Genomic DNA, 24,978 nt, shown 5'->3' on the forward strand with positions numbered 1-24,978 from the left:
TTCCTCTTCAAATGTAGGTGTTTCGTGTATTCCACGTGTTGTGATGAACTGTGCTTTGCATTCGGATAAGTTCAATATATGCCATATTAACATTCAAAGTATTTGCGCTCGGCAAATGAGCAAATTTAACGAATTGAAATTGTGTATTATTGAAAGCAAACTAGACATTGTGTGCATTACAGAATCGTGGCTTAGCGACAGTATTAATGATGACTTAATAGCTATTGATGGGTTCAAGCTGATTCGTAATGATCGGCAATATAGCCGTGGGGGTGGTGTCTGCGTATATTACAGGGATGGAATTTCGTGTACGGTACTCTCTAATTCCGAACTCTATGTTGGTATGAGTCACACCAACCTTACTGAATATTTATTCTTGGAAACTCGATTTAAGCATGAAAAGTTTTTGCTCGGGGTGGTATACAATCCCCCTCGAAATGATTGTTCTGAAATTTTGTTTAATAAGTTGTCTGATTTATCCGGTAATTTCCCTAAGACTATCGTAGTTGGTGATTTTAATACGAACATGTTGAAATTAAACGAAAAAACTGTTAATTTAAAAGGTGCTCTTGATAGTCTCGGCTTTCTCCGTGTTAATGAAGAGCCTACTCATTTTCTGTCTAACTCGTGCTTCCTTTTAGACTTAATGATAACGATTCCGATTTTGTGCTTAATTTCAACCAGGTCTCGGCACCTGCCTTTTCTAAGCACGATATCATCTTCTTCTTCTTCTTCTTCTTCTTCTTTATGGCTCTACGTCCCCACTGGGACTTGGCCTGCCTCGCTTCAACTTAGTGTTCTTTGAGCACTTCCACAGTTATTAATTGAAGGGCTTTCTTTGCCTGCCATTGCATGATTTTTTATATTGTGAGGCAAGTACAATGATACACTATGCCCAGGGAGTCGAGAAAATTTTCCCGACTGGAACGGGAATCGAACCCGCCGTCTCCGGATTGGCGATCCGTAGCCTTAACCACTAGGCTAACTGGAGACCCCAAGCACGATATCATATTTTCATCATTAAACATTTCGCGAAATGAAAAAAAATACTAGTATTCGTACTTTTAGGGATTACTATAATATTTTCCGGGATTTCAGACCCCCCTCCCCCCTCTATCACGCATTTAACCTATACATAATACACGTACTGTCACACTTTTGTAGACCCTCCCTCCCCCAAATGTTGGACGTTATTTTATGAACGTTCCCTCATAAATGTTTGAAAAAAAAATCGGGTTAATTACGGTTCCTTTGAGTTCGACTAAGAATTTGCATCCTTTGACAGATACGTATTTCGACTTCAACTGTAAGGTCGTCTTCAGTGTCTTGTACTTGACTCGACTGAAGACGACCTTACAGTTGAGGTCGAAATACGTATCTGTTAAAGGATGCAAATTCTTAGTGGAATTCAAAGGAACCGTACTTAACCCGATTTTCTTTTTATTTACACGCAACAAATTTTCGCGCAGGAGTCTAAACAGGTGGAATCTTCGCAATATTTTTTGTTTTTTTTTTTTGAAAATGTTTAAATTTATAATATAAATTCGTGAATAAATAACATTCAGAATCACATTCTGAAGAATTTTAAGGAAATGTGACTATTTAATACAATTATTTTCAAATATCGAAGTAGTAAAATTGAAAGTAGGGTTTAAGGGTTCAGCTTTGTAAGACGTCTTGGTTTTCTTACAGAAATTCCAAAAGTTTGACGAAGATTGAAACTTAACCGAAAATTAGATGATTCCGTAATACATATAATTCAAATGAACAAAACCCGTTCAAGTAGTTTGACAAATTTCAGCAATTTTACTAAATATGCAGGCGTAATGTCATCTTGGATATCAACTTCGAATAATAAGATATTCGTAAAATCAAAAAAAAAAAGAAATGCATAGAAATCTGAAATAAAATCTTTAAATCCCAAATTTTGTTTAAAATTCTAATAGAAAATCTTAAGGTCCTATTAAACGTGACAAATATTTGGCCAAACAAGTCCGAAAAATGACCAACACAGCCAGAATCATAGCAACCTTGGATAACTGTCGGACTTCAATGGAAAATATTTGTCATAATGACAAACAGTCTAATGGCCCCTTTAGAATACAGAAAGCTTGAAAAACTGTGGTAAATTCAAAATAATTTCAGAGCTTTCCTATATCTTGAAATATATGAAAGCTTCAAGAACGCGTTTTGAATTCACACCTGAGAAAAATCAAGGACAGATAAGTTTCGTACTTGGTTTCGTATTTCTTGAAACATGAAGAATGAAACATGAAGAATGTACAATGAATGTATTAAATCATGTTGTTGCAAACATGCGTTCATCAACAAGTATAATTTCTTTAATTACTTAGTTTTTTTAAATACCAGATAACAAAAAGTGTAAGATGTTTACTTTTTACATAAATGTTAAAATTTCAAATATGTATTGGAGTAATAAGTACATTAAGTAGATTAAATTGTTCGCAATTTTCAACTGCGACCTTTTCAAATTATTCACAACTAAAAATATATATTGCTGTGTTGAAAAAAAAAAAACCAATTGTATTTCAGAAGAGAACTGAGGAGCTTAAACTTAATGGCTGATGACCAAGCTGATGACTTAGAAAAAGCACATTATCAAATAATCAAAATTTCTCAGAAATAGTTGCACTTAAGTTGCGTTGGTTATCAAAACGAATATTTCTGACAATAAACAAAACCTCTTGAAGGGAAACTTATACTATTTTTAGGTATCTGTGTTCTATTCGTCATGGGGTGATATATTAAGCCCATTGAATCCCAAATTGATCAAAATTTTCCCATTCGACCAAGTTTCAAACAATTTCAATAACAACACCCTCTTGACAAAGAGATCAAAACTGTCAAAAAATAACCTACATCGCTCTAAATAAAATTATTATTATTATAATTTATTAAAGCCACTTTACTAAATTAGCTGGCATTCGTGTCCAAGATCTAAATAAAATGGTTTGAAAAAAAAATCGCTCCCTTGATGGATTTTTCGCCCCCCAATTTCTAATTTTTAAATTTTCGCCCCCAAGGGGGCGATTTCGCCCACTTTGGGAATCACTGGTATAATCGATCCCGATCTTGCCTTGAACTTTTTGAATGACCGTTTATTTGCACTTTTTAGCTCTTTTGTTCCGATACGTACTTTGAAAGCTAAAAAAATCCATGGTTTAATGACGAAATCCTTAATGCAATGGTAGATAGAGATGTTTCTTATGGTTTGTGGAAACGTACGAAGAATGGGGATGACTTCGACAACTTCAAGCGATTGAGCAATCGTGTGACTCATTTGATTAATGTTGCCAAATCAGTGAAGAGAATTGTCAGACAAAAGAGGCACAAAACAAGCAACAAAGAAGGTGCGACGATTACTCTTTATCCCTACTGGTAACAGATAATGACATGATCTCGAAATTTTTTGTTGCGGACAAAACGGAAGCTGAATTTGTTGCGTACTTTTCAACTCGTGAATAATCAATTATTGCTAACCCAAAGTCGAAACTATTTGATGATAGAGCTTCACCAGAGTTCCCGAGTTTACCGACTCGAAGTTACCGTTCGAAAATCGCAATGCAAGGATCAAAAACCTCTAAACTCGTGGTGTACGATGTTAATCCCATTATTTTCAAGTTGGGACAAACTTATGTCGCATGGGTTTGTTTGTCGCAACAAATACAGGTTGCGACATTGTCATTATTGTTGCGCGATGGTCGAATTTTGATTCACTGTGCCAAATCTAATTATCTTTCTAGTCAAATAGCGTCTTCAAATTCCAATGAAGATTTGTGGCATAAGCTTTGTTTGAAGATTTGTGGCATAGGCATAAGTTGAACGTAAAAAGTAGTTCTGTTTCAGCGGCAGAAGTAACCAATAGTGCGGATGACATAAATGAGTTCTTTGGTTCAAATTTTACAGCTTGTGACCGACATTTACCTGTTATTCCTTCTCAGTACAGCGATTTCAGTTTTTCAACCATCGGGGAAACTGAAATTTTCCTCGCCATGAACACTATCAAATCGAACGCTGTTGGGATGGATCTTTTTCCATTACGTTTTATTAAACTGTTGTTACCAATCATAATTTCCGAGATTCGTCATGTTTTTAGCTTAATTATAACTTCTTCGAAGTATCCGCAATCTTGGAAAGCTGCAAAAATAATCCCTATCAAAAAAAGCCTTGAATCAACAGTTTGAACAATCTTAGAGCTATAAGTATTCTCTGTGGGCTGTCTAAAGTTTTTGAAAAAATATTGAAAGGCCAAATTCATCAATTTGTTGAGTCGTTTAATCTGCTTAGCGATAATCAATCTGGCTTTAGACCAGCTCACAGTACTACCACTGCGATTCTAAAAGTTATTGATGACATCTTGAAAACCATTGATAAAAAAGGAATGGCATTCCTATTACTAATTTATTTTTCGAAAGCTTTTGATCGCGTTTCGCATGCAAAACTTATCAATAAGTTAACCACTCAGTTTTATTTCTCTCAGAATGCGTCTAACCTAATACGATCTTATTTGTCTGGTCGAGCTCAAGTTGTCCATATCAATAATACTTGTCGAAGTTCGCTTCGACCAACTCTACCGTCTGTTACTTTGACTGATAGGGGGATTCTTCCGCCTTAATAACCTCCAGAGCAGGGATCGGTTTTGTTAGCTCTTTATTCGGGAGATTACTAATTTCCTGTGCAAGTAGGACAGAGGGTATATAATATTTCACAATTAGTTCTTAAGTTCATGTCAATGCGTACTAATGCACAGGAAACAACATATCATAAGCATTAACTACATATATAAGCTGGTGTATCTATAACGTGTGGGGTTTGGTAGCAAATTATGTTCTGTGTAAGGTAGATAACAAATTTTGTTGCGGTGTTGTCAACATATAATTACTTACGTTTAGTTCCCCTAGTTCAGTTTCGGCGGGTAATAAGGGTCTTATGGTTATGATGGAGCTGTAACAATGGTAATCTTGAATTTGGAAGCAAATTTATAGTTTTATCATTGGCTTACCGGTATAGGTTCAATGAAAGATGTAGATTTAGTATACACTTAGGTTAGGCACTTTTGTGCGCTAATTTGCATGTAAGTTCTAGGTCCTAGTAAATAGTTTTTAGTTAGTTTTAGGATCTAATATATATCAAATTCACTTTACCTCTCTGCCACTATAAATTCACAAAATTTGGCGAGTATTATTTAGAACTATTAAGGGAATAAACACTACGGAATAGGAGTGATCTTCAAACGTGGATGTTTTTCTGCTTCTCATTCATCTAGTTTTTTTGTACTCACGGCTTTTGACAGACGGCAGCTCTGTCAATCCAGTCCAGTGTCGCCAGAGCATCAAGGGGCAGGGTTGCACTAGAAACATTATTACAAAGGGCGCGTGCTGTCCAATAGGGCAGCCCACACTCCCCCCGAGTACGCCAGCTATCAGGCTGGCTTACTTCCGTCGCGCCTGACATCTAGGATTGCCAGTTTGGTAACCGGCCTGACGTATACTCCTGTGGAAGTTCTAACGGTAGCCGAACGAACTTCTCCGTCCTTACCTGGGTGGGTTACGATGATTTTCCCCTTGGGCCAGCAATTTCGAGGTAGTTTGGGATCAGTTATCACTGCTACATCACCTACTTCAACTGGATTGGTTCGGTTGAACCACTTGGATCGTTTTGTGATTTCTGGCAGATAGTCACTTAGCCAGCGCTTCCAGAATGTGTTCGCTAGCACCTGCGAGGCAAGGATGTTCTGACGGAGAGCTGCATTACTGTCATCCAAAGTAGAGAATGGTTTGACGCCATTTGAGGAACCAAGAAGAAAGTGGTTCGGGGTCAAAGCAGGCGCGCAGTCATCATCAACAGGGATGTGGGTTAATGGTCTGGAGTTTATGATATTTTCGACCTCGACGAATACATTCTGCAGAACTTCATCAGTCGGCTTTCGAGGTGGGTTAATCGCTTGAAGATTCCGTTTTACGCTGCCTATCAGCCGTTCCCAGCTTCCGCCCATGTGAGGAGATAGGGGGGGATTGAACAACCATTCGGTGTCAACGGTAGTGAACTCCTTCATCACTTCGTCCACGTTCACTTTTGTAGCAGCTTCTTTCATCTGACGAGATGCTCCGATGAAGTTGGTCCCCCTATCACTGTAGATCACTCTAGGTGTACCACGACGTGCAATAAAGTTTCTGACTGCCATTATACAGGAGTTAGTGCTTAGGGAGTGCACAACTTCGATGTGAACAGCTCGAATCGTCAAGCAGGTTGCGAGCATTCCCCATCGTTTTTCAGTGCGCCTTCCAACAGCAACTTCATAAGGTCCGAAAAAGTCGATTCCTGTGTGTGTGAAGGGTCGCGAGTATGCTGCAACCCGCGCTGGTGGAAGGTCAGCCATTATTGGTGGGCATGGCTTGGCATGATCATTTTTACATCGTTGGCAGTTCCTCTTCACCTTAGCATAAGCGACACGAATGTGTGGAATGTTGAACCTCTGCCGAAGTTCATTGACCACTGTCTCATGGTTCTGATGGTGGAATTGGCAATGATAGTGCATAATTATCATGTTGGTAGTGGGGTGATCCCGAGGTAGAATAATTGGTTTCTTGGCGTCTTCTGTTGCGTAATGACAGGCGGCAATTCTTGTACGCATTCGCATAAGTCCTTTGCTGTCTATCCACGGAGTTAACTGGTACAGGCTACTTTGCTTTGGTATGGTCCTTGATTTCTCCAAGATGGTGACCTCGTCTGGGTAGCCCTCACGTTGAGCAGTACGTAGAAGGTAGGCTTCAGCGGAAACCAGTTCGGGTGTCGTTAGTTGTCCGGTGGTGGTCGATTCTCTACGAAGTTTTCGACGACAATTGGCCGTGAACCGCAGGACGTACGAAGTGATGTTGAGCATACGCTTCCAGCTGGTGAAGTTGCATGGATTTATGACGGGTTCGCAGACAGTATGATTCGCAATCAGTCTAGGACGAAGTTCTTCCTCTGTGGATCTACTCTTCTTCGGCTGCTGTGGCCAATTTGTTTCAGGTCGCTGTAGGAAGTCTGGTCCAACGAACCATCTGCTAACTGCTGTGAGATCGGGTCGCGAAGTCCATTTGGTACCGTCGTCTGCAACGTTCATCTTGGACGGCACCCAGTACCATTGGTTTGCTTCGGTAGTCTCTAGAATTTCGCTGACACGGAACGCTACAAATTGGGTGTATCGCCGGTGGTCAGAGTGCAACCAGCACAGTACGTCACGGGAGTCGGTCCAATAATACTTTCTGGATATGTTTACGGTCAGGGAGTCTGCGATCGTGTTAGCCAGTCTAGCGCCAATCACTGCAGCCTGAAGTTCTAGTCGGGGTATGGACACAAACTTTAGTGGCGCAACTCGCGTCTTCGCGGCAACGATTCTGCATTCGACGGTTCCGTTCTTGACGAAGCGTAAGAAGGCGACGGCGGCCATCCCACATTCACTGGCATCGGCGAATATATGGAGTTCAGCTTCTTCCTCGGGGCTTTGGGATTGTGATCTATAACACCTGGGGATTCGAACTTGCTCTACTTCAGGTAATAACTTGAGCCACTGTTGCCACTTTGAAAATGCGTCGTCAGTTATCTCCTCATCCCACTGCACACCGGAGCGCCACACTTCTTGCAATAGAACCTTCAGGAACATGAGAAAGTGGCTGATCAACCCAAGGGGGTCGAATATGGACATCAGCACCCGTAGAACCTCTCGTTTTGTAGGGCGTCTACGGCCTTCCAGAAGATCACTATCGTAGCGCTTCCATCCGACCTTGTACGTAAATGAATCTGAAGCGATACACCACCACATACCCAAGACTTTCTCGGTGCTTACTTCTGGTGACAAGTCCAGATCTTTCTCATTCAGCAAGTCCTCTTTTTTTTTGTTTAGAGCTCTTAGTACTGCTGGTGAATTGCTAATCCAATTCCGGATTTCAAATCCGCCCTGCTGATGAACGTACTTCACCTCTCTTGCTATTCGCACCGCCTCTTCCTCAGTTTCCAGACTGACAAGCATGTCATCCACATAGTGCTTTTTCTGGATTACTTCGGCTGCGTCCGGGTACTCTCCTGCATGACGTTCGGCGTTGACGTTTTTTGCATATTGTGCGCAGCTGGGGGAGCAACAGGCACCAAAGGTCATAACCTGCATAACGTAGATCACAACTTCTCCTTCATCGTTCCACCACAAGAACCGTTGACACTGTTGATCCTCGTCTCGGATGCGTATCTGGTGGAACATTTCCCGTATGTCACCGGTCAGCCCCACTCTGTTTTCCCTGAATTGCAGTAAGATAGACAGCAGCGAACAAAGCTGATCGGGACCCTTTAGAAGGGTGGAATTCAGCGAAACACCGAAGGAGCATGTGGCACAGTCCCAAACCAGTCGCACCTTTCCTGGCTTATTATGGTTTACAACGGGAAATACAGGAAGGTACCACACTCTTGAAAACTTGAGGCTGAGTTCTTCCTCCGAGATCTGCCGCACGTATCCCTTTGACACGTAGTCCGCCATCATTTGTTGTAACGTTTCAGCTAATTCCGGATCTTTGGCGAGGCGCTTTTGTAAGCATTGATGTCTTCGCAGTGCCATAGCGTAACTTTCAGGTAGGCGAACGTTATCGTGCCGCCACAGTAACCCAGTTGTGTATCTTTCGCCGTCGTGAGTAGTTAATTTCTTCAAGAGGTCCTGCGCACGTTGATCGTCAGCAGAGAGAAGAAGCTTTTCTGGTTTTGTCACACCAAGACTATCCAAGGCAAAATGTTTTTTCACCGCCTGATGCAACTCGTCGTCTTGCGTCTGCTCACACGAACACACGTGGAAGGTATAGTGAACCAGATTGCTTACGTTGCCTGCTTCCATGTCTCCTCCACCGCATACTGTCCACCCCAGCCGTGTTTTTACGGCTACTGGTTCACCATAGTTTCCCTCTCTGCTTTTCAATACTAGGCTGACTTGCACGTGCTTCATTCCGATAAGAATTCTTGGTCGAGCATCGTAGTAGGAATCTATGGAGAGTCCCTTGAGATGTGGATATTGTTGTCCTAATTCTTCTGCGTTAAGTGTCTGGTGTGGAAGCAAGAGTTCTTCAACTGTTCTTACTCCGGATAGCTGGAAATTCTTGGCTGCTTTGCTCGTGCCGGATATATCGAGGGTAACAGACTGCGAGTCTCGTTCGCATCGCTGTGTTCCTCCCGTCCAACGGAGGCATAAGGGTATCGTAGTGCCTTCGAGCTTGAGTTGTTCCGCTAGTTCCTGATCTATTAGGCTCAAATGGGATCCTTCATCCAGGAACGCATAAGTTTTAATAGAGCCTTGAGGCCCGCTGAGTACGACGGGCAGATAACGGAACAGTACTGCATTAGGTTTCGCTTGATGAATATTGCAGTCGTGTGTTGGTACTTCCCCAGCGGACTTCGGTAACCTAGGAATCTGAGCTGGAGCTGCAGTGGACATTTGCACATCTTGGCTAGAGGATGGCTGGACTTTCTGGTCATTATGGAGTAACTGGTGATGTTTATAGGCGCATCCATTTTTTCCGCATGGTTTAGCGTCACATCCTCCTTTGTGCCGACGTAAACAGTTTCGACACAGTCTGAATTCTCTTACCAAAGCCCATCTGGATTCGCGAGACAACTCCATGAACTGTTGACACTTCGAAACGTTTTTACATCTTCCTTTGCATACCACACAGCTGTCGTCCACGTGAGTCGACTGCTTACCGACTGACGCGCCGGTCATCTCCTTCGGGTCTGCATCAGAATCTTCGAACTTTTGATGATTGCTGAATTCCGATGCCGTCTCAGCGTGGGCGTTTACGTATGCGTTCGATTTCTTATTCCCACCGAAATTTCCGCGTCCTTCGCTGCGTGTCGGCTTCGTCGACTCGTTTGCATCGACAGGGCTTACAACCGTACTAGCTGCCTCAGCTAACGAATACACCCAGTTCCCAAAGGTCGCCAAGTTGACCCGCTGAAGGTTCTGTCGATGCCTAGCCCAGTCTAGCTTTAAGGTCGCTGGAAGCTTGCTCACCAACTGATGTAGAAGGGAGACGTTATACATGTAGTCTTCGAGTTCGTACGCATCCACGGTGGCGCAGAAATTTTGCACGTCCACTGCAAACTCCACTAACGTCTCCAGTCGTTCCTCACGTATAGATGGTAGGGCATTCACCTTTTGGATCAGGGAGTGAACAACGGCTTCGGGTTGTCCGAATCTCATTTTCAATGTTCGCATGATCGCCGGAACGTTTGACGGGTGCATCAGTAAACTCTGGGCCGTTTCGTACGCCTTTCCTTCTAAGGCTTTCTGAAGCCGAATTAGGTTTTCTTCATTCGAAAAGCCGCACACGTTGGTCGTGCTATTAAACATCGACATGAAGATCGGCCACTCTTCGAACTTACCGGAAAACTTGGACAAATCTTTTGAGAGCCCTTGACGAGCTGCCAACTGTTGCCGGGAAAACGAACACGGTCCGAAATCTTCCTCGTGAGCTTCTGAATGGAAATGTGTTTCTCGAAAGGCTCTCCTTTGCTGATGACTGAGCTGTTCGAAGGACTCTACGAGGCTCCTACCTGTAGATAACGGTCGAGACGGTCGTTCTCACCGAGGACCGCAGCACCCACCATGATCTGCGTCTCTATCCTGACTGCGGCGATGCTGATTCGACGAAGGAGTAGAACCGACTTGAGCTTGCTCGGAGTAGTTCTGTGTTGAGTGTCTCTGTGGGTCGAAGGCTTCTGTAGTCCGGGCATCTAGTGTATTTTCGGTTCGTACATTAGTTACTTCGTGAACCCACTGTCTAACTCGGCTTTGTGATGCACTACAATCGGATCCGGTTTGGCTGTGCATCTGCTCCAAGAGTTCATATTTCCTGTCCAGGTAGGACCGGTATTTTTCAGCTTGTTGCTTCTCGTGTTCTTGTTCTTCCTCAAGCCGTTGAAGCTGTAGCTGGAGTAGGGATCTACGAGACGACGTTGATGCTACCGACTTGACTGTTTTTGCACGAGATGTGGCTCCGTGAGGGTCGCCATGAGTCGGAGAAGTCTTTCCTATCGGCTCCGACAGCGTATTGCACCGTACACCCTTGCCAGTTGCGAGAGTTCTCCTGGGGATGAGCTGCTCTTTTGAAGCGGCAGTCTTTGGTTGGTCTGCGCGACATGGAAGCCCCGCCGGAAGGCGTTTAGCAGCAGAAGACGGAGACAGCTGGAACCCGGTTGTAGTTACACATTTGGGACAACTCCAACTCTTATCCGCGATTTCTTCTGTGACACCAACACATGCGAAATGAATCCAGCGGTCGCACTTGTCGCACTGAACCATCTCATCGTTATCCGACTCCTGGCAGAACGTGCAGTCCTGTTCTGGAACTTGTTCTTCATCCTCTTTGTCGCCCGTGACCACCACCACTACATTAGCACCATCACTGTTATCAATCGTTTCTGTTGGCTTCTCTTTCGACCGCGCACCTTTTGAACCGCTTTTGCCATCTTTACCACTTTTTCGACTCGACATCACTCGCGTAAACGAAATTAGTAATTTGTCGAAGTTCGCTTCGACCAACTCTACCGTCTGTTACTTTGACTGATAGGGGGATTCTTCCGCCTTAATAACCTCCAGAGCAGGGATCGGTTTTGTTAGCTCTTTATTCGGGAGATTACTAATTTCCTGTGCAAGTAGGACAGAGGGTATATAATATTTCACAATTAGTTCTTAAGTTCATGTCAATGCGTACTAATGCACAGGAAACAACATATCATAAGCATTAACTACATATATAAGCTGGTGTATCTATAACGTGTGGGGTTTGGTAGCAAATTATGCTCTGTGTAAGGTAGATAACAAATTTTGTTGCGGTGTTGTCAACATATAATTACTTACGTTTAGTTCCCCTAGTTCAGTTTCGGCGGGTAATAAGGGTCTTATGGTTATGATGGAGCTGTAACAATGGTAATCTTGAATTTGGAAGCAAATTTATAGTTTTATCATTGGCTTACCGGTATAGGTTCAATGAAAGATGTAGATTTAGTATACACTTAGGTTAGGCACTTTTGTGCGCTAATTTGCATGTAAGTTCTAGGTCCTAGTAAATAGTTTTTAGTTAGTTTTAGGATCTAATATATATCAAATTCACTTTACCTCTCTGCCACTATAAATTCACAAAATTTGGCGAGTATTATTTAGAACTATTAAGGGAATAAACACTACGGAATAGGAGTGATCTTCAAACGTGGATGTTTTTCTGCTTCTCATTCATCTAGTTTTTTTGTACTCACGGCTTTTGACAGACGGCAGCTCTGTCAATCCAGTCCAGTGCCGCCAGAGCATCAAGGGGCAGGGTTGCACTAGAAACATTATTACAAAGGGCGCGTGCTGTCCAATAGGGCAGCCCACAATACTGTTTCGCGGCCAATATCTATTCTATCTGGTGTACCTCAAGGGTCTATTCTAGGTCCTCTTTTATTTTCAATGTTTATCAATGATCTTCCATCCATATTAAAACATTGTAGCATCCTTATGTTTGCAGATGATGTTCAACTTTATTTGGGCTCTACTTAACTTTCTATTGATGCATTGGCCCAGCTTATCAGTGAGGATCTGAACAGTCTTTTGTCTTGGTCTCAACAGAACTTTCTTCCTATAAATGCTGACAAAACCAAAGTTATGCTTTTATCTAGGTCAAGATTTGATTTTGATTTTCCAAGGATCTACCTAGGGCAAGATACCATTGAATATGTAACGGAAGCTGTACTTTTCGGTTTTGTTATACAACAGAATCTTGAGTGGGATTCACATGTAAATTCTCAATGTAACAAAATTTACATGGGCCTTCGACAGCTTAGATTAACATCGAGCATGCTAAATTATCAAACGAAAATGCAACTTTTCAAAAGCCTCATTTTGCCTCATTTTATGTATGGGGCTGAACTTTTGTTAAATGCATCGACAAGGTCCTTGGATCGTTTAAGAGTGGCTCTCAATTGTTGTGTACGCTATGTGTTTAACTTAAATAGATATTCAAGGCCCAATCAAGGGTGACCCATCTTCAGCCACTGCTACTAGGATGTCCTTTTTACGAGTTTGCTAAGCTTCGATCCAGTCTGCTTTTGAATAAAATAGTAAGTAGATCTTCGCCAACATACTTATTTGAGAAATTACAGCGCTTTCAAAGCCCAAGAACTCGCTATTTTGTGATACCGAATTATAACACGTCTCACTATGGGAACACCTTATTTGTAAGAGGAATTGCTTATTGGAACCAATTACCAAACGAATTAAAAAATAGTGATTCTGTTAATGTTTTCCGTCGAGACTGTATTGCGTGGTTTAATAGGAGGAATTAGAATTACCGTAAAAGGGGGTAACTTTGATAGTTTTTCAGCGAATTTTCTCAATATTTTTTCATGTAACAGTATTTCCTCGAGTTTTATATTTTTAAAACAAGTACTGGGGTATCAGTTATCTATTGCAATTAAAAGATTCGACAATCGAAATATTTTGGATAACTTTTTGTTTTTCAAAGAACCGAAAATCAGATTTTCATTTTGGGGTAACTTTGATAATGCCCTAAAAACACATCAAATCTCAAAAAGTAATCACAGATTCAAATCTTAGGAGTATGAACATGATGAGAGAAGGCTTGAGGAATATATTAGATAGAATTTTTATGTCAAAACATTGAATTTTACTAAATTCTAAATATAAAAATGAGTTTGTAGAGTATTGAGTGCAAAACACAGTAAATTTAGCTACTGAAAATCATTATCTTTGTAATAATAAATGCTTAACGGTACATCAACATATGATTACTTGCTATCCATGGTTAGTTTTCTCTTTTTGGGTAGTTTTTCAATGTTTTATTAACAAATTTTGAACAACACAGATTTATCTACATGAAATTACAAGGGCATTGCATACTTTTAGGCGTTTATCAATGTATGGAGATAATTATCTCAATTTACAAAAATGCTTCCAATTCGTAAAAACACACTTCGTTAAGAGATTCAAGGCCAGCTTTGGAATCTTCTATGATGCATCTATCGAGAATAAGAGTCCATTCATTGAAAAAATAGTTGTAACGAAGTCGTATAGCAGATTGTTTGAAGGGGTTGATAAATGACAAAAATATCAACAATTTTTATTTTTTGTCCAAAAAGTTGTATATAAACTAGATTTTAATGAAAATACGTCTAGGATGAACTTTCATATGTATAGAATTGATTTACATTTACCTTTTTCTTAACTGGTTGAAGGAATCATAGTTATAAGATAAATTACACAATGCCAGCCGAACTATCAAAGTTACCCGCATTATCAAAGATACCCCGTTTTGCGGTACAAAACTTATCAAACGATTTCGCGTCAATACAAAAAAAAAACAACAAATTTTGAAATTATTTTGTTACAAAAAATGTAGCAAAAACTACAATAAATGTGTTACGAAATTTTGTTATAGGCAATTATTTTAATATGCATAATGTAACAAATGCTGTTATATATCTGTTTGAATAAATAATACAAGTTTTGTTATAGTTCTGTGATTAAAATAATAACAAATTTTGTTTCAATTTTGTTATGGTTATTCACATATACGAATCCTTACAACAAAATTATATCAAATTGTGTTATTTCTAACAACGATTGTAATAATTTTGTTATAATCTTGTTCGGAGCTTCTGGTCGGGAAGGGCTGTCATTTTACATCAATCTTATAAAAATTGTTGGTCTAGCTGTTTTGCCTTCATCATAGGTTAACCTTCGGTTAACCGCGCTGTTGTACTTTGTACAACACATGAGAATCTTCCGCTATTACTTTGAAACCAACTGATTTCTGTTCTTGAAACTAATAGCCTTCATCAACACGAAGTCTCCTCTCAGAGACTTGTCAATTATTTAAGCATTTATACCTACACCGTGTCCAATAAGTTCTTATACATAATACAAATTTGAATAATTTAGCTAATCAACTTCCGAGCAGTAACTTCGATATTTTAAACCCTGTAAAACAAGTCGACAGTTCAATTTTTTTGAGGCCTGCAAATGTGAATGAAGTTCGTATATTGATAAGCCAGCTCAAAAGTAAAAAAAGCAGAGGAAATGATAACATGCCGACTGATCTATTAAAAGCTAATATAGTTCCTTTTTCTGAAATCATCACACAACTTTTCAATAAAATTATAGAAACTGGGTCTTATCCTGATACTTTAAAAACTGCCAAAATCACACCGGTCTTCAAATCTGGAGACACATACGACCCTTCAAACTATCGTCCAATTTCTACTCTATCAGTTCTGAATAAAATATTTGAGAAACTTTTGACTAGACGACTAGTGAACTTCTTTTGCGCAAACAATGTTATGTATAAATACCAATATGGCTTTCGCGAAGGATGTGGAACAACAACTGCAATTGTAGAACTGTTTGATAAATTGGGTCGTGAAATCGATCAAAAAAAGATGGTAGGAGGTCTCTTTATAGACCTTAAAAAAGCATTTGATACCCTAGATCATGACATTCTTCTGAAAAAGCTCGAGAAGTATGGAATAAGAGGGGTTGCAAACGATCTTATAAATAGTTATCTTTCCAATCGGAAACAGTACGTTTCTGTAAATGGCTTCCGTAGTAGCTTGCGAACGACTGAAATCGGTGTTCCTCAAGGGAGTAACATTGGCCCCTTGCTATTTCTTGTTTATATCAGTGACTTGGGCAACTTGAAGCTTCATGGGACACCAAGACTTTTTGCTGACGATACGGCTTTGTTTTATCCTGAATTCAGTATTCAAACCGTTATTCAGAACATTGAATCAGATCTTGAATGCCTAACACAATATTTTGACAGAAACCGGCTCTCTTTAAACCTCACAAAAACTAAATATATGGTTTTCCATTCTTCGCGAAGGTTGATACCACAACACCCCGATCCATGTATCAATAATGTTCATGTTGAAAAAGTTTCATCTTTTAAATATTTGGGAATACACTTAGACTCTTGTCTTTCTTGGGATATTCACATAAAACAAATTCTGAAAAAAGTTTCATTATTGTGCGACTTGATGAAAAGAGTTCGGTGTTTTGTACATAAGGAAGCTTTACTGCAATTTTATTACGCTTGCATACATTCTATCCTACAGTATTTAATTATAGTTTGGGGTCATGCTTCCAAATCAAAACTTAAAAAGGTTCATGTGCTGCAGAATAGATGTATCAAAGTTATTTTCAATTTATCTCCCCTGTTTTCAACGACTTCGCTTCACACTGATTTGCATCATAATGTTATTCCAATTCTTGGTTTACGTGATTTTAACACTGTCATGTATGTACACAATGCTTTGAACAATCGTAACTTTCATCACAACATTGAATTTCCAAATAGAGCAAATATACGTACCACAAGACATGCACATGAACTGTTGAGAAACAGAGTGAACACGAACCTGGGCCTTATCTGCATAATAAACTATGGCCCTTCAAAGTTCAACTCCATTTCTTCTGACATTAAAGGCATAACGAATACAATCCTCTTCAAAAGGAAGCTTAAGCAATATTTACTACGGAATGTAAGCGAATATATCGTATAGTGTGTCAACCTTTCCATAAATGTAGGTTTTTCTGGCTCCTGCTAGTTTTTGCCTACTTTTTCACTTAAATTAAAGGAAAAATAATCAATTTGAAGTTATAAGCCACAAACGGTATCACAAGGTTATATGCTTGGACTATTAGTTTTGTTAAATTCTCCAGATTAGTTTAATTAGTGAATCCCTTCAAAGGAACATAGTTCCACTGGGAATTCACATTTCTTGAATTAGTTATCATTGTTCTCCGCGTTATTTTTGTATTTTTTTGTTAGTAAGTGTCCATTACCAGAGGGCTCTCAGTGTGAGCTCTTTAGTGTGGGGATGAGCGGAGGGTACACTTAAAAAATTAAAAAAAAAATAAAAATAAAAAAAATTTAGAAAATATAGTTTTATTTCACATATGTGATTCATATTTTCGAAATGAACGTATGTATTGAAGGGCCACACAATACTGATTAAATAACGCATACGGTTTAATATAACGCTATATTCTATTTGAGGGGCCCAGAATCAAAGAGGTCGTCGATTTTGAGCTGAGCATATAAAAAAAATCTTCAGATTTCAAGCTTTCAGGAACTTTTTTAGGATTAATTTTACGGTGATTAGAAAAAATACAATAAATCGTAGAAAATTGGATCGACTTTGAAACTCCATACATTTTGTATGGGATAAAAAATTGGTGAAAAACTTTAAACCTCATTTACTCGAAAGTGGGCTTTTGTCACTTACACCTCTTTGATTCTGTTTGTTTTTATAAGCCTAGCAGTACACTTCCGTTTTCTGAAATCATTTTCCTCCGGCACGTTAAAAAATGGTTGAAATGTTTTTCATTCTACGGTAGCTAAATAGAGTCCGTAAGGTTAAATTTTGAGTTTTTATTACAAGTATTGTAGTAAATAGATATAATGAAGCTAAAACAATACAATTTTAGTGATGATATAGTAAGACATTTGCAAGTAAGCTCAACTTGGGGTGATTTCCTTGAAAATGACTATTATGTTAAAGAAAAACATCATAAAACGTAAATTTTGGACAAAAATTAGGTACCCCTATAGGGATACAACCATGTTCTAGAAGTGAGAAAGATGTGAGTCAACAAGATAAGATGTAGCCATGCTTCTTCAGCACAACAAATATCATTGAAGCAGGTAAATTGACATTTTTGTTTAATCAACGTTTTATTTTGTACAAAATAAAACGGCTTCGTACTTCATCAATACAGAATCTTATATTTCTGGTCATAGTAGCTACTAGCTAATGTGAAGACAGGAACCTAATTTGTTTCAACTTAAAACCATTACTCGTTGAAATGAGACGAAACAACGATGAAATGGCGTGCGTCCCAGCTGAAATGGACTTACGACGCATAAGCGATCAGCACTGAAAGATAAAGAACAGTTAATTCAAAAAATATGCTGTATTTTTTAGTGATAGATGGCTTTTCAACTAAATTTATTTGAAAATCCTGATTACAGATGTAAAATGAATTCATTTTTATTTTGTATGAGAACTTAGGCTGATACAAATTTCGATTTTCTCTTATGTCACCGCCCCCTCGGAAAATTTTAGTCGGAATTCAACATTTCGAGGGGGGACACAAATAAAATGTTCAAGAAATTTAAAAAAAAAAATTAAGGTGTAATTCGAGTTCCACAGAAAATTTCTTAATAAATCCGATGAGTTTACCGATGTTGCCTAACTGTTTGGATATTTTTCCATCGAATACATTTATTATTTATCATCCTCCCCCTTGACGAGTCAACGAGCACTGTGACAAAAGAAGAAAATGAGATTTGTTCCCGCCTTATTGGACACGGTGTAAATTTATGAAAATGTTAATTGAATATATGAAATATTTCAAATATTAAATATTTCTTCGTGTAAAAGATAGCCATTGGCCATCTTTTTGTGATTCTTGCGACCGAGTACGTAGCGCAAAGTTTATCTACTGTGTCAACACCACGTTTGGTGCGGTTATAGTCCATGATCATTAGAGTGGGTCTTCCGTTATATGGAAAATTGGAAATTTTGATGGGATCCCATTAGATCAATGTTTTAGGTCCCATTTCAGGACTCAAACAACTGTGCAAAATTTGGGCACGATCGGTTATGGCTACGTTTTGACCGTCGCCTTTGAAGTTTGTATTAGATTTTACATGAGAAAACACATGTTTTTGCATTTCTTTCATGAGAAGCTCGATTTTTTTCTAAAACTTTGTAACCAATAATGTGAAAACATAGCCTAAGGAGTCCTGAAAAACTTTGCCAAAGACCACGAAGTGATCTGATGTCTATTAAAAAGTTATAGCGTTGGTAATGCTTGCCATGGTTTTGTTGCTATTGTTATTCCTTTTACGCGTTAAAACTTGAACACATGCATGCGGTTTGATGAATATATCTTTTTTTACAAGCATCGGATCGCTGTGTGGTCTTCGACAAAGTTTTTCAGAACATTCTAGGCTAATATTTTACATCATCGCAAAGCAATTGAAGCTTATCTAATGTTGTTTTTAGGAAAAATATAAAATTTGCTGTTTTTATTCTTTTAGATGAACAATTGATCTGGATTCGTAAATATGTACGTGAGTCAGTTGATGTCAACCAGCCACAAACTGTCTGAAGTTGGCTTCAAAGTCGATGACACGTGGTTGGCGAGTCTTCTTCTGATGGGTTTTCCGGAAATGTACGAGCCTATGATCATGGGCCTGGAGGCGTCCGGTACCTGAATCACAGCGGATGCGGTCAAATCCAAAATTCTTCAAGATGTGAAGATGAGCAGCGTGACGAAGTCAAGTTCCGGCGATGGAGCTTTCTACAGCCAGCCCAGGGGGAAGCAGAAGGACAAGTGCGGCGAAGTGCTTCAAGTGCCAGCGTTTGGGGCATTTTGCATCCGAGTGTCAGAAGCGCGATGACCAGAAGAAGGAGAAGAAACCAGGCAAGCAAGCCGCATTCAGTGTTCAGGACGTGCCAGCCGATGACCGACGAATGGATTTTCGACTCCGGGGCGACTTCCCATATGTGTCGCAAGAAGGCGATCTTAAACGATGCCAAGGAAGTGACACAGCACATCAACGTGGCGAACAATGCAGACTCGGCGGTGGTGGCCACCGGAACAGTGAAGCTTACTGCTGAAATGGAAGGTAATTCGTGCGATTTGACGGTGTCTAATGTCCTATGCATTCCAGACCTAGCGCTCAATCTCTTGTCCGTGAGTGTCAGTAATGCGGATTGGGGCAATGACCCCGAATCGAGGCGATCAATCACCGGCTACATTTTTCAGTTGGCTGGTGGATCTGTATCGTGGAGCTGCCACAAACAACCAACCGTTACACTCTCTACTACCGAAGCGGAGTACATGGCTATGTCTGCCGCTACACAGGAAGCCTTGTGGTGGCGAGGATTCCGGAACGAATTGTTCGGGGTCCAACTACCAGTTCAAATAAGTTGCGACAATCGCAGTGCAATTTGTCTGGCAGAAAAGGAGATAGGGTATTCTCCCCATAGCAAGCACATCGACTTGCGACACCATTTGGTGAGGGAACAGGTCGAACGTAATGCGGTTGTGCTGAAGTACGTGGAATCGAAGCAACAGGAAGCAGATGTGCTGACAAAACCGATTAGCGGAAGGATGTATCTTTAAGCTATTCAAGCCTTGGGTGTTGCACAAATTCATGTTTAAGGGGGGATGTTAGTCTAAGTAAGCCATGAATTTAAATTTGAATAAATGATTAGTTCTATCCAGCAATCGCTACGCAGCAGACGTGTTTTCATCACTATCACATGTAAATGCAGAATCGAAAACATATTTTCTGTTCACAGCAGCCAACCCTAATTACTACCGCAACAATAAAACCAGAAAACGTAAATTTCTGCACTGGCTTGCAAAGGAGTTGGCCCTTGAACACGTAAAACAACGATAAAAACCTTTCGGTTTATCAAGCAATGTAATGGATAAAATTTCCACATATCTGAAAAGTTATGAGGAAATGTATGGTAACTATCTTCCGTTGACAAAGACTTGTTTTATGTGTTCGAGTACCGATAACTTAACCAATTGTTATATAGCGCATTTAGTTCACCACTGGACTATCGCACTAGTTTTCACGAGTGTGAAAACACAAATAAAAGTACACGATTGCAACTCGGTGTCTTCAAAGCACTTATTCAGCATAGATCGTAGGAAGTGTGTCCCATCTACAAAAAGGGCGACAAGTTGGATTGCGGGAACTACCGCGCGATCACACTACTGAGCGCTGCATACAAGATACTCTCTCAAATCTTATGCCGCCGTCTATCACCGATTGCAAGAGAGTTCGTGGGGCAATATCAGGCTGGATTTATGGGTGAACGCGCTACAACGGACCAGATGTTCGCCATCCGCCAGGTGTTGCAGAAATGCCGCGAATACAACGTGCCCACACATCACTTGTTCATCGATTTCAAATCGGCGTATGATACAATCGATCGAGAACAGCTATGGCAGATTATGCACGAATACGGATTCCCGGATAAACTGATACGGTTGATCAAGGCGACGATGGATCGAGTGATGTGCGTAGTTCGAGTATCAGGGACACTCTCGAGTCCCTTCGAATCTCGCAGAGGGCTACGGCAAGGTGATGGTCTTTCGTGCTTGCTGTTCAACATTGCTTTGGAGGGTGTAATTAGGAGAGCGGGGATAAACACGAGTGGGACGATTTTCACGAAATCCGTTCAGCTGCTTGGTTTCGCCGATGATATTGATATTATTGCTCGTAAATTTGAGACGATGGCGGAAACGTACATCCGACTAAAGAGTGAAGCCAGGCGAATCGGACTAGTCATTAATGTGTCGAAGACAAAGTACATGCTGGCAAAGGGCTCCAGGGAGGAATTACCGCGCCCGCCACCCCGAATTCATATCGACGGTGATGAAATCGAGGCGGTTGAAGAATTCGTGTACTTGGGCTCACTGGTGACCGCCGACAACGACACCAGCAGAGAAATTCAGAGGCGCATTGTGGCAGGAAATCGTTCTTACTTTGGACTCCGCAGAACTCTACGATCGAATAAAGTTCGCCGTAACACGAAGTTAACCATCTACAAAACGCTGATTAGACCGGTCGTCCTCTATGGGCACGAAACATGGACCCTACGTGCAGAGGACCAACGCGCCCTTGGAGTTTTCGAACGGAAGGTGTTGCGTACCATCTACGGCGGAGTGCAGATGGAAGACGGGACTTGGAGAAGGCGAATGAACCACGAGCTGCATCAGCTGCTGAGAGAACCAACCATCGTCCATACCGCGAAAATCGGGAGGCTACGGTGGGCGGGTCACGTCATCAGGATGTCGGATAGCAACCCGACTAAAATGGTTCTCGAGAGTCATCCGACCGGTACAAGAAGACGTGGAGCGCAGCGAGCTAGGTGGATCGACCAAGTGGAGGACGATCTGCGGACCCTACGCAGAGTGCGGAACTGGAGACAAGCAACCATGGACCGAGTGGAATGGAGGCGGCTACTATGTACAGCAGAGGCCACCCCGGCCTTAGCCTGACCGGATGATGATGATGACGTAGGAATAGTGCGCCGAAGACTGAGTGCGCAGTCCAGTGGTGAACTAAATGCGGTATAAGTGTTGAAGCATTGCATGCAAAACCTATTCTTATATTGCTAATTGATGTTGTGCCAACTTTATAAGGGTTATAAGGGGCTGTTCATAACCCACGTAGACCAGAATTTGGTCAACTCAGACCCCCTCCCCTCCCCCCTCGTAGACTTTTGACCACACAAAAAAAAAATTGTATGGAGCGTAGACTTTAGCCATATCTGCCCCTGCCTGAGGTACCAATCCGAAACACCTAAATGGCCATAACTCCGGAACGGCTGGACCGATCCCAACCATTTTCAATAGGAAACAATGTGATCAGATTCCGCGTTGATTGAACCGTTGGTCATTAAAATCGGTTGAGGTAGTACACACACACACACACACTTACACACATACATACACACATGCACACACGCACAGACATCACTTCCATTCGTCGAGCTGGGGTTCATTCAAATATTACGTAACGCAAATTTTGGCTGTTTTAGACCCCCTCCCTCCTCCACGTAACAAATTTTGTATAAGTTTTGAATTTTTTTATGAAGTGTAACACAGCGTTGGACCCCCTCCCTCCCCCATTAGCGTTACGTAATATTTGAACAAACCCTTGGTATATGTGACTCGACCCACCGGGCCTTCTATCAAAAAGTCATTTTTGGAGTGAACATATAGCTTTTCCAGTACACTTAGTGTACGAGAAAGGCAAAAACGGACCAAAGAAAATCATTACCGATCAACGATCATGGTAAAAGTTTCAGATAAGGGACATGTTGCTGATATGCCAACCGGGCACAATCATCCGCCGAACCCAATACCCGTCAAATGTAGAAAGCTACGGGATACCTAAGTTGAAGCAAGATTCGGATGCGCGTCTGGATCTATCAACCAGTTTCCAACAAGGTAGGTATTGCAGAATTAATGTTATTATCGAATTTATGAAACAATATTTCAGGTGCATACCATGGTTTTGGAGCCAGCTCAGCTCTATATCGGCCAACGTTCCCGACAACTCACAAAATATCCCAGAGAACCGATTCCTGGAAACTATGGTAAAATTCCGAACAGCTTAAAAAAGCTTGGATGTACAGAGTTTTGTTGGCTGTAAAAGATACGACTTTGTTGTTTTAAATGGCAACATCCACCGTTTACCTGCCGCTATAACGTGGATGATGGATGGAACATTTAGCACATCACTTCCAAGGTGTACTCAAATTTCTTCAATTCTAGGCTGCATTGGTTCTGGTGATGCTGCCTTATATTTGCCATTCGTTCTTATCCCTTTAATGAATAAAAAAGAAAAGACTTACAAGTCTGCTTTCCAGGAACTATTGCGACATTGCGACATTTGCACCCATTTAGACTCGGCCATTATCATCACAGTCGAATTTCGCACATGACTTCGCAGCGGCTGGCATAAACAAGTTTGGTTGAATTCATGACTGGGGCGTCGGATGCAAGGCAGTGCAATGAAAAAAAAAACAGTTTCGGAGAAGCTTCTAGAAGTTTCTTTCCATTTCAGAGATTAGAACCCTATAAAAGGTATTCACGAGTCAAAGGTGTGTGTACTTGGAAGAATACCTTCTGACGTTTGTGATTTCTAGAATATTATTTCATTCAATGGACAAGAACCCTACAACAGTCTGGAAATTGTTATCCCAAAAGTGTTTATTTTAAGGAGAGCTAAAACGGCATAGGGACGTATGAAATAAATTCCGGAGTTGTCTATCGCTAAGCTTATTTCATTCCATGAATTAGAGCCCTACAACAGTCAAACACTAACCAAGGTTGGATACATAATAGTATACCTTCTGGCGTTTTCCAAAGAGATGCACCATTAGCGTGGGACACAAAAAGACACTTTACTTACACTTTTTGAGTTCCATTTTGACCCCATATCAACTGTGCAAAATTTCAGCTCGATCGGAGCTTTCATACGATTTAGGGTAAAAAATATAATTTAGACATGTATATAATTTGGACATGCACGGCGATGTATGCCTTGTTCCGGAGAGCTAATAAAAGCAGATACATTTCAATATCGGTTATTGGATCAAATAGACCCTATTCTGATGACTTACGTTGAAAATACGCTTAACAATTAAGAATCTACTTCGAAATTATCGAAAATGTAAATTATTTAGGGGGATTAGGGGCATAATGGAAACCCGGGGCGAAATGGACACCCCTGTTATTTCCGAAACTGTTGACTTTTATGTTAAACTTTTAATGCACAAGTGTAAAGGATCAAAACATTGTTCTATTTTTCAAAAGTACTATTTATATTTCTCCAAAATATCATTGAAATTGAAATATGTTTTTCATATGGTGAAATTCTTATAATTTCGAAGCAGCAACAAATAAGGTAGTACAAGTGTTTGAGTATGTTCACCATGAAAACAAATCAATTGTTACCTTATCTACATGTTTACGCAGCTTTAGCAATGGATGAAGTATTTTATTTTTGATCAGAATTCACTCAAAATAGCAATTTCAATGTTGTAGTCGATTCGGGGCGAAATGAACACCGGCAATTACGAATGGATGTACGCGCATTGCATACTGTTAGGCGTTTTAGAGAATTTGGAAAAAATCAATCTGATCATTTTAGCCTGTAGTTTATTTAATTAACTTTGATGTTATGTAAACTCATCCAAGATGGAGAATTATATCTGTGGTATTCTGCCGTAATTCTGCAAAGTGACGTAAGCGACATTGATGGTTTTGACCCATTTTTTGGTTATTATGCATAAGACTCTTGCTCATCCTCTAAGTTTCTTTCCATACACCCAAAACAA

General features: G+C 40.5%; 1 protein-coding gene and 2 long non-coding RNA genes across 3 annotated transcripts; all 3 read right to left on the reverse strand.

The window, feature by feature from the left end:
• Positions 1-4,565: 4,565 nt before the first annotated feature.
• On the reverse strand, positions 4,566-5,938 carry LOC134284202 (uncharacterized). Its single transcript, XR_009995695.1, has 3 exons — positions 5,166-5,938; positions 5,024-5,109; positions 4,566-4,965 (listed from the first exon to the last, which is right to left on the reverse strand). It is a non-coding gene; the product is annotated as an uncharacterized LOC134284202 (long non-coding RNA).
• A 323-nt stretch (positions 5,939-6,261) lies between these two features.
• Positions 6,262-11,533, reverse strand: LOC109431964 (uncharacterized). The gene is made up of 4 exons (XM_029863546.2): positions 10,826-11,533; positions 10,594-10,773; positions 6,458-10,468; positions 6,262-6,381 (listed from the first exon to the last, which is right to left on the reverse strand). The coding sequence occupies exons 1-4, from the start codon at positions 11,531-11,533 to the stop codon at positions 6,262-6,264; spliced, it is 5,019 nt and encodes a 1,672-aa protein (XP_029719406.2).
• A 292-nt stretch (positions 11,534-11,825) lies between these two features.
• LOC134284203 (uncharacterized) lies at positions 11,826-12,305 on the reverse strand. The gene is made up of 3 exons (XR_009995696.1): positions 12,158-12,305; positions 12,016-12,101; positions 11,826-11,957 (listed from the first exon to the last, which is right to left on the reverse strand). It is a non-coding gene; the product is annotated as an uncharacterized LOC134284203 (long non-coding RNA).
• Positions 12,306-24,978: the final 12,673 nt, after the last annotated feature.

This window comes from Aedes albopictus, chromosome 3 (genome assembly GCF_035046485.1).
Source record: "Aedes albopictus strain Foshan chromosome 3, AalbF5, whole genome shotgun sequence".
Lineage (NCBI taxonomy): Eukaryota > Metazoa > Arthropoda > Insecta > Diptera > Culicidae > Aedes > Aedes albopictus.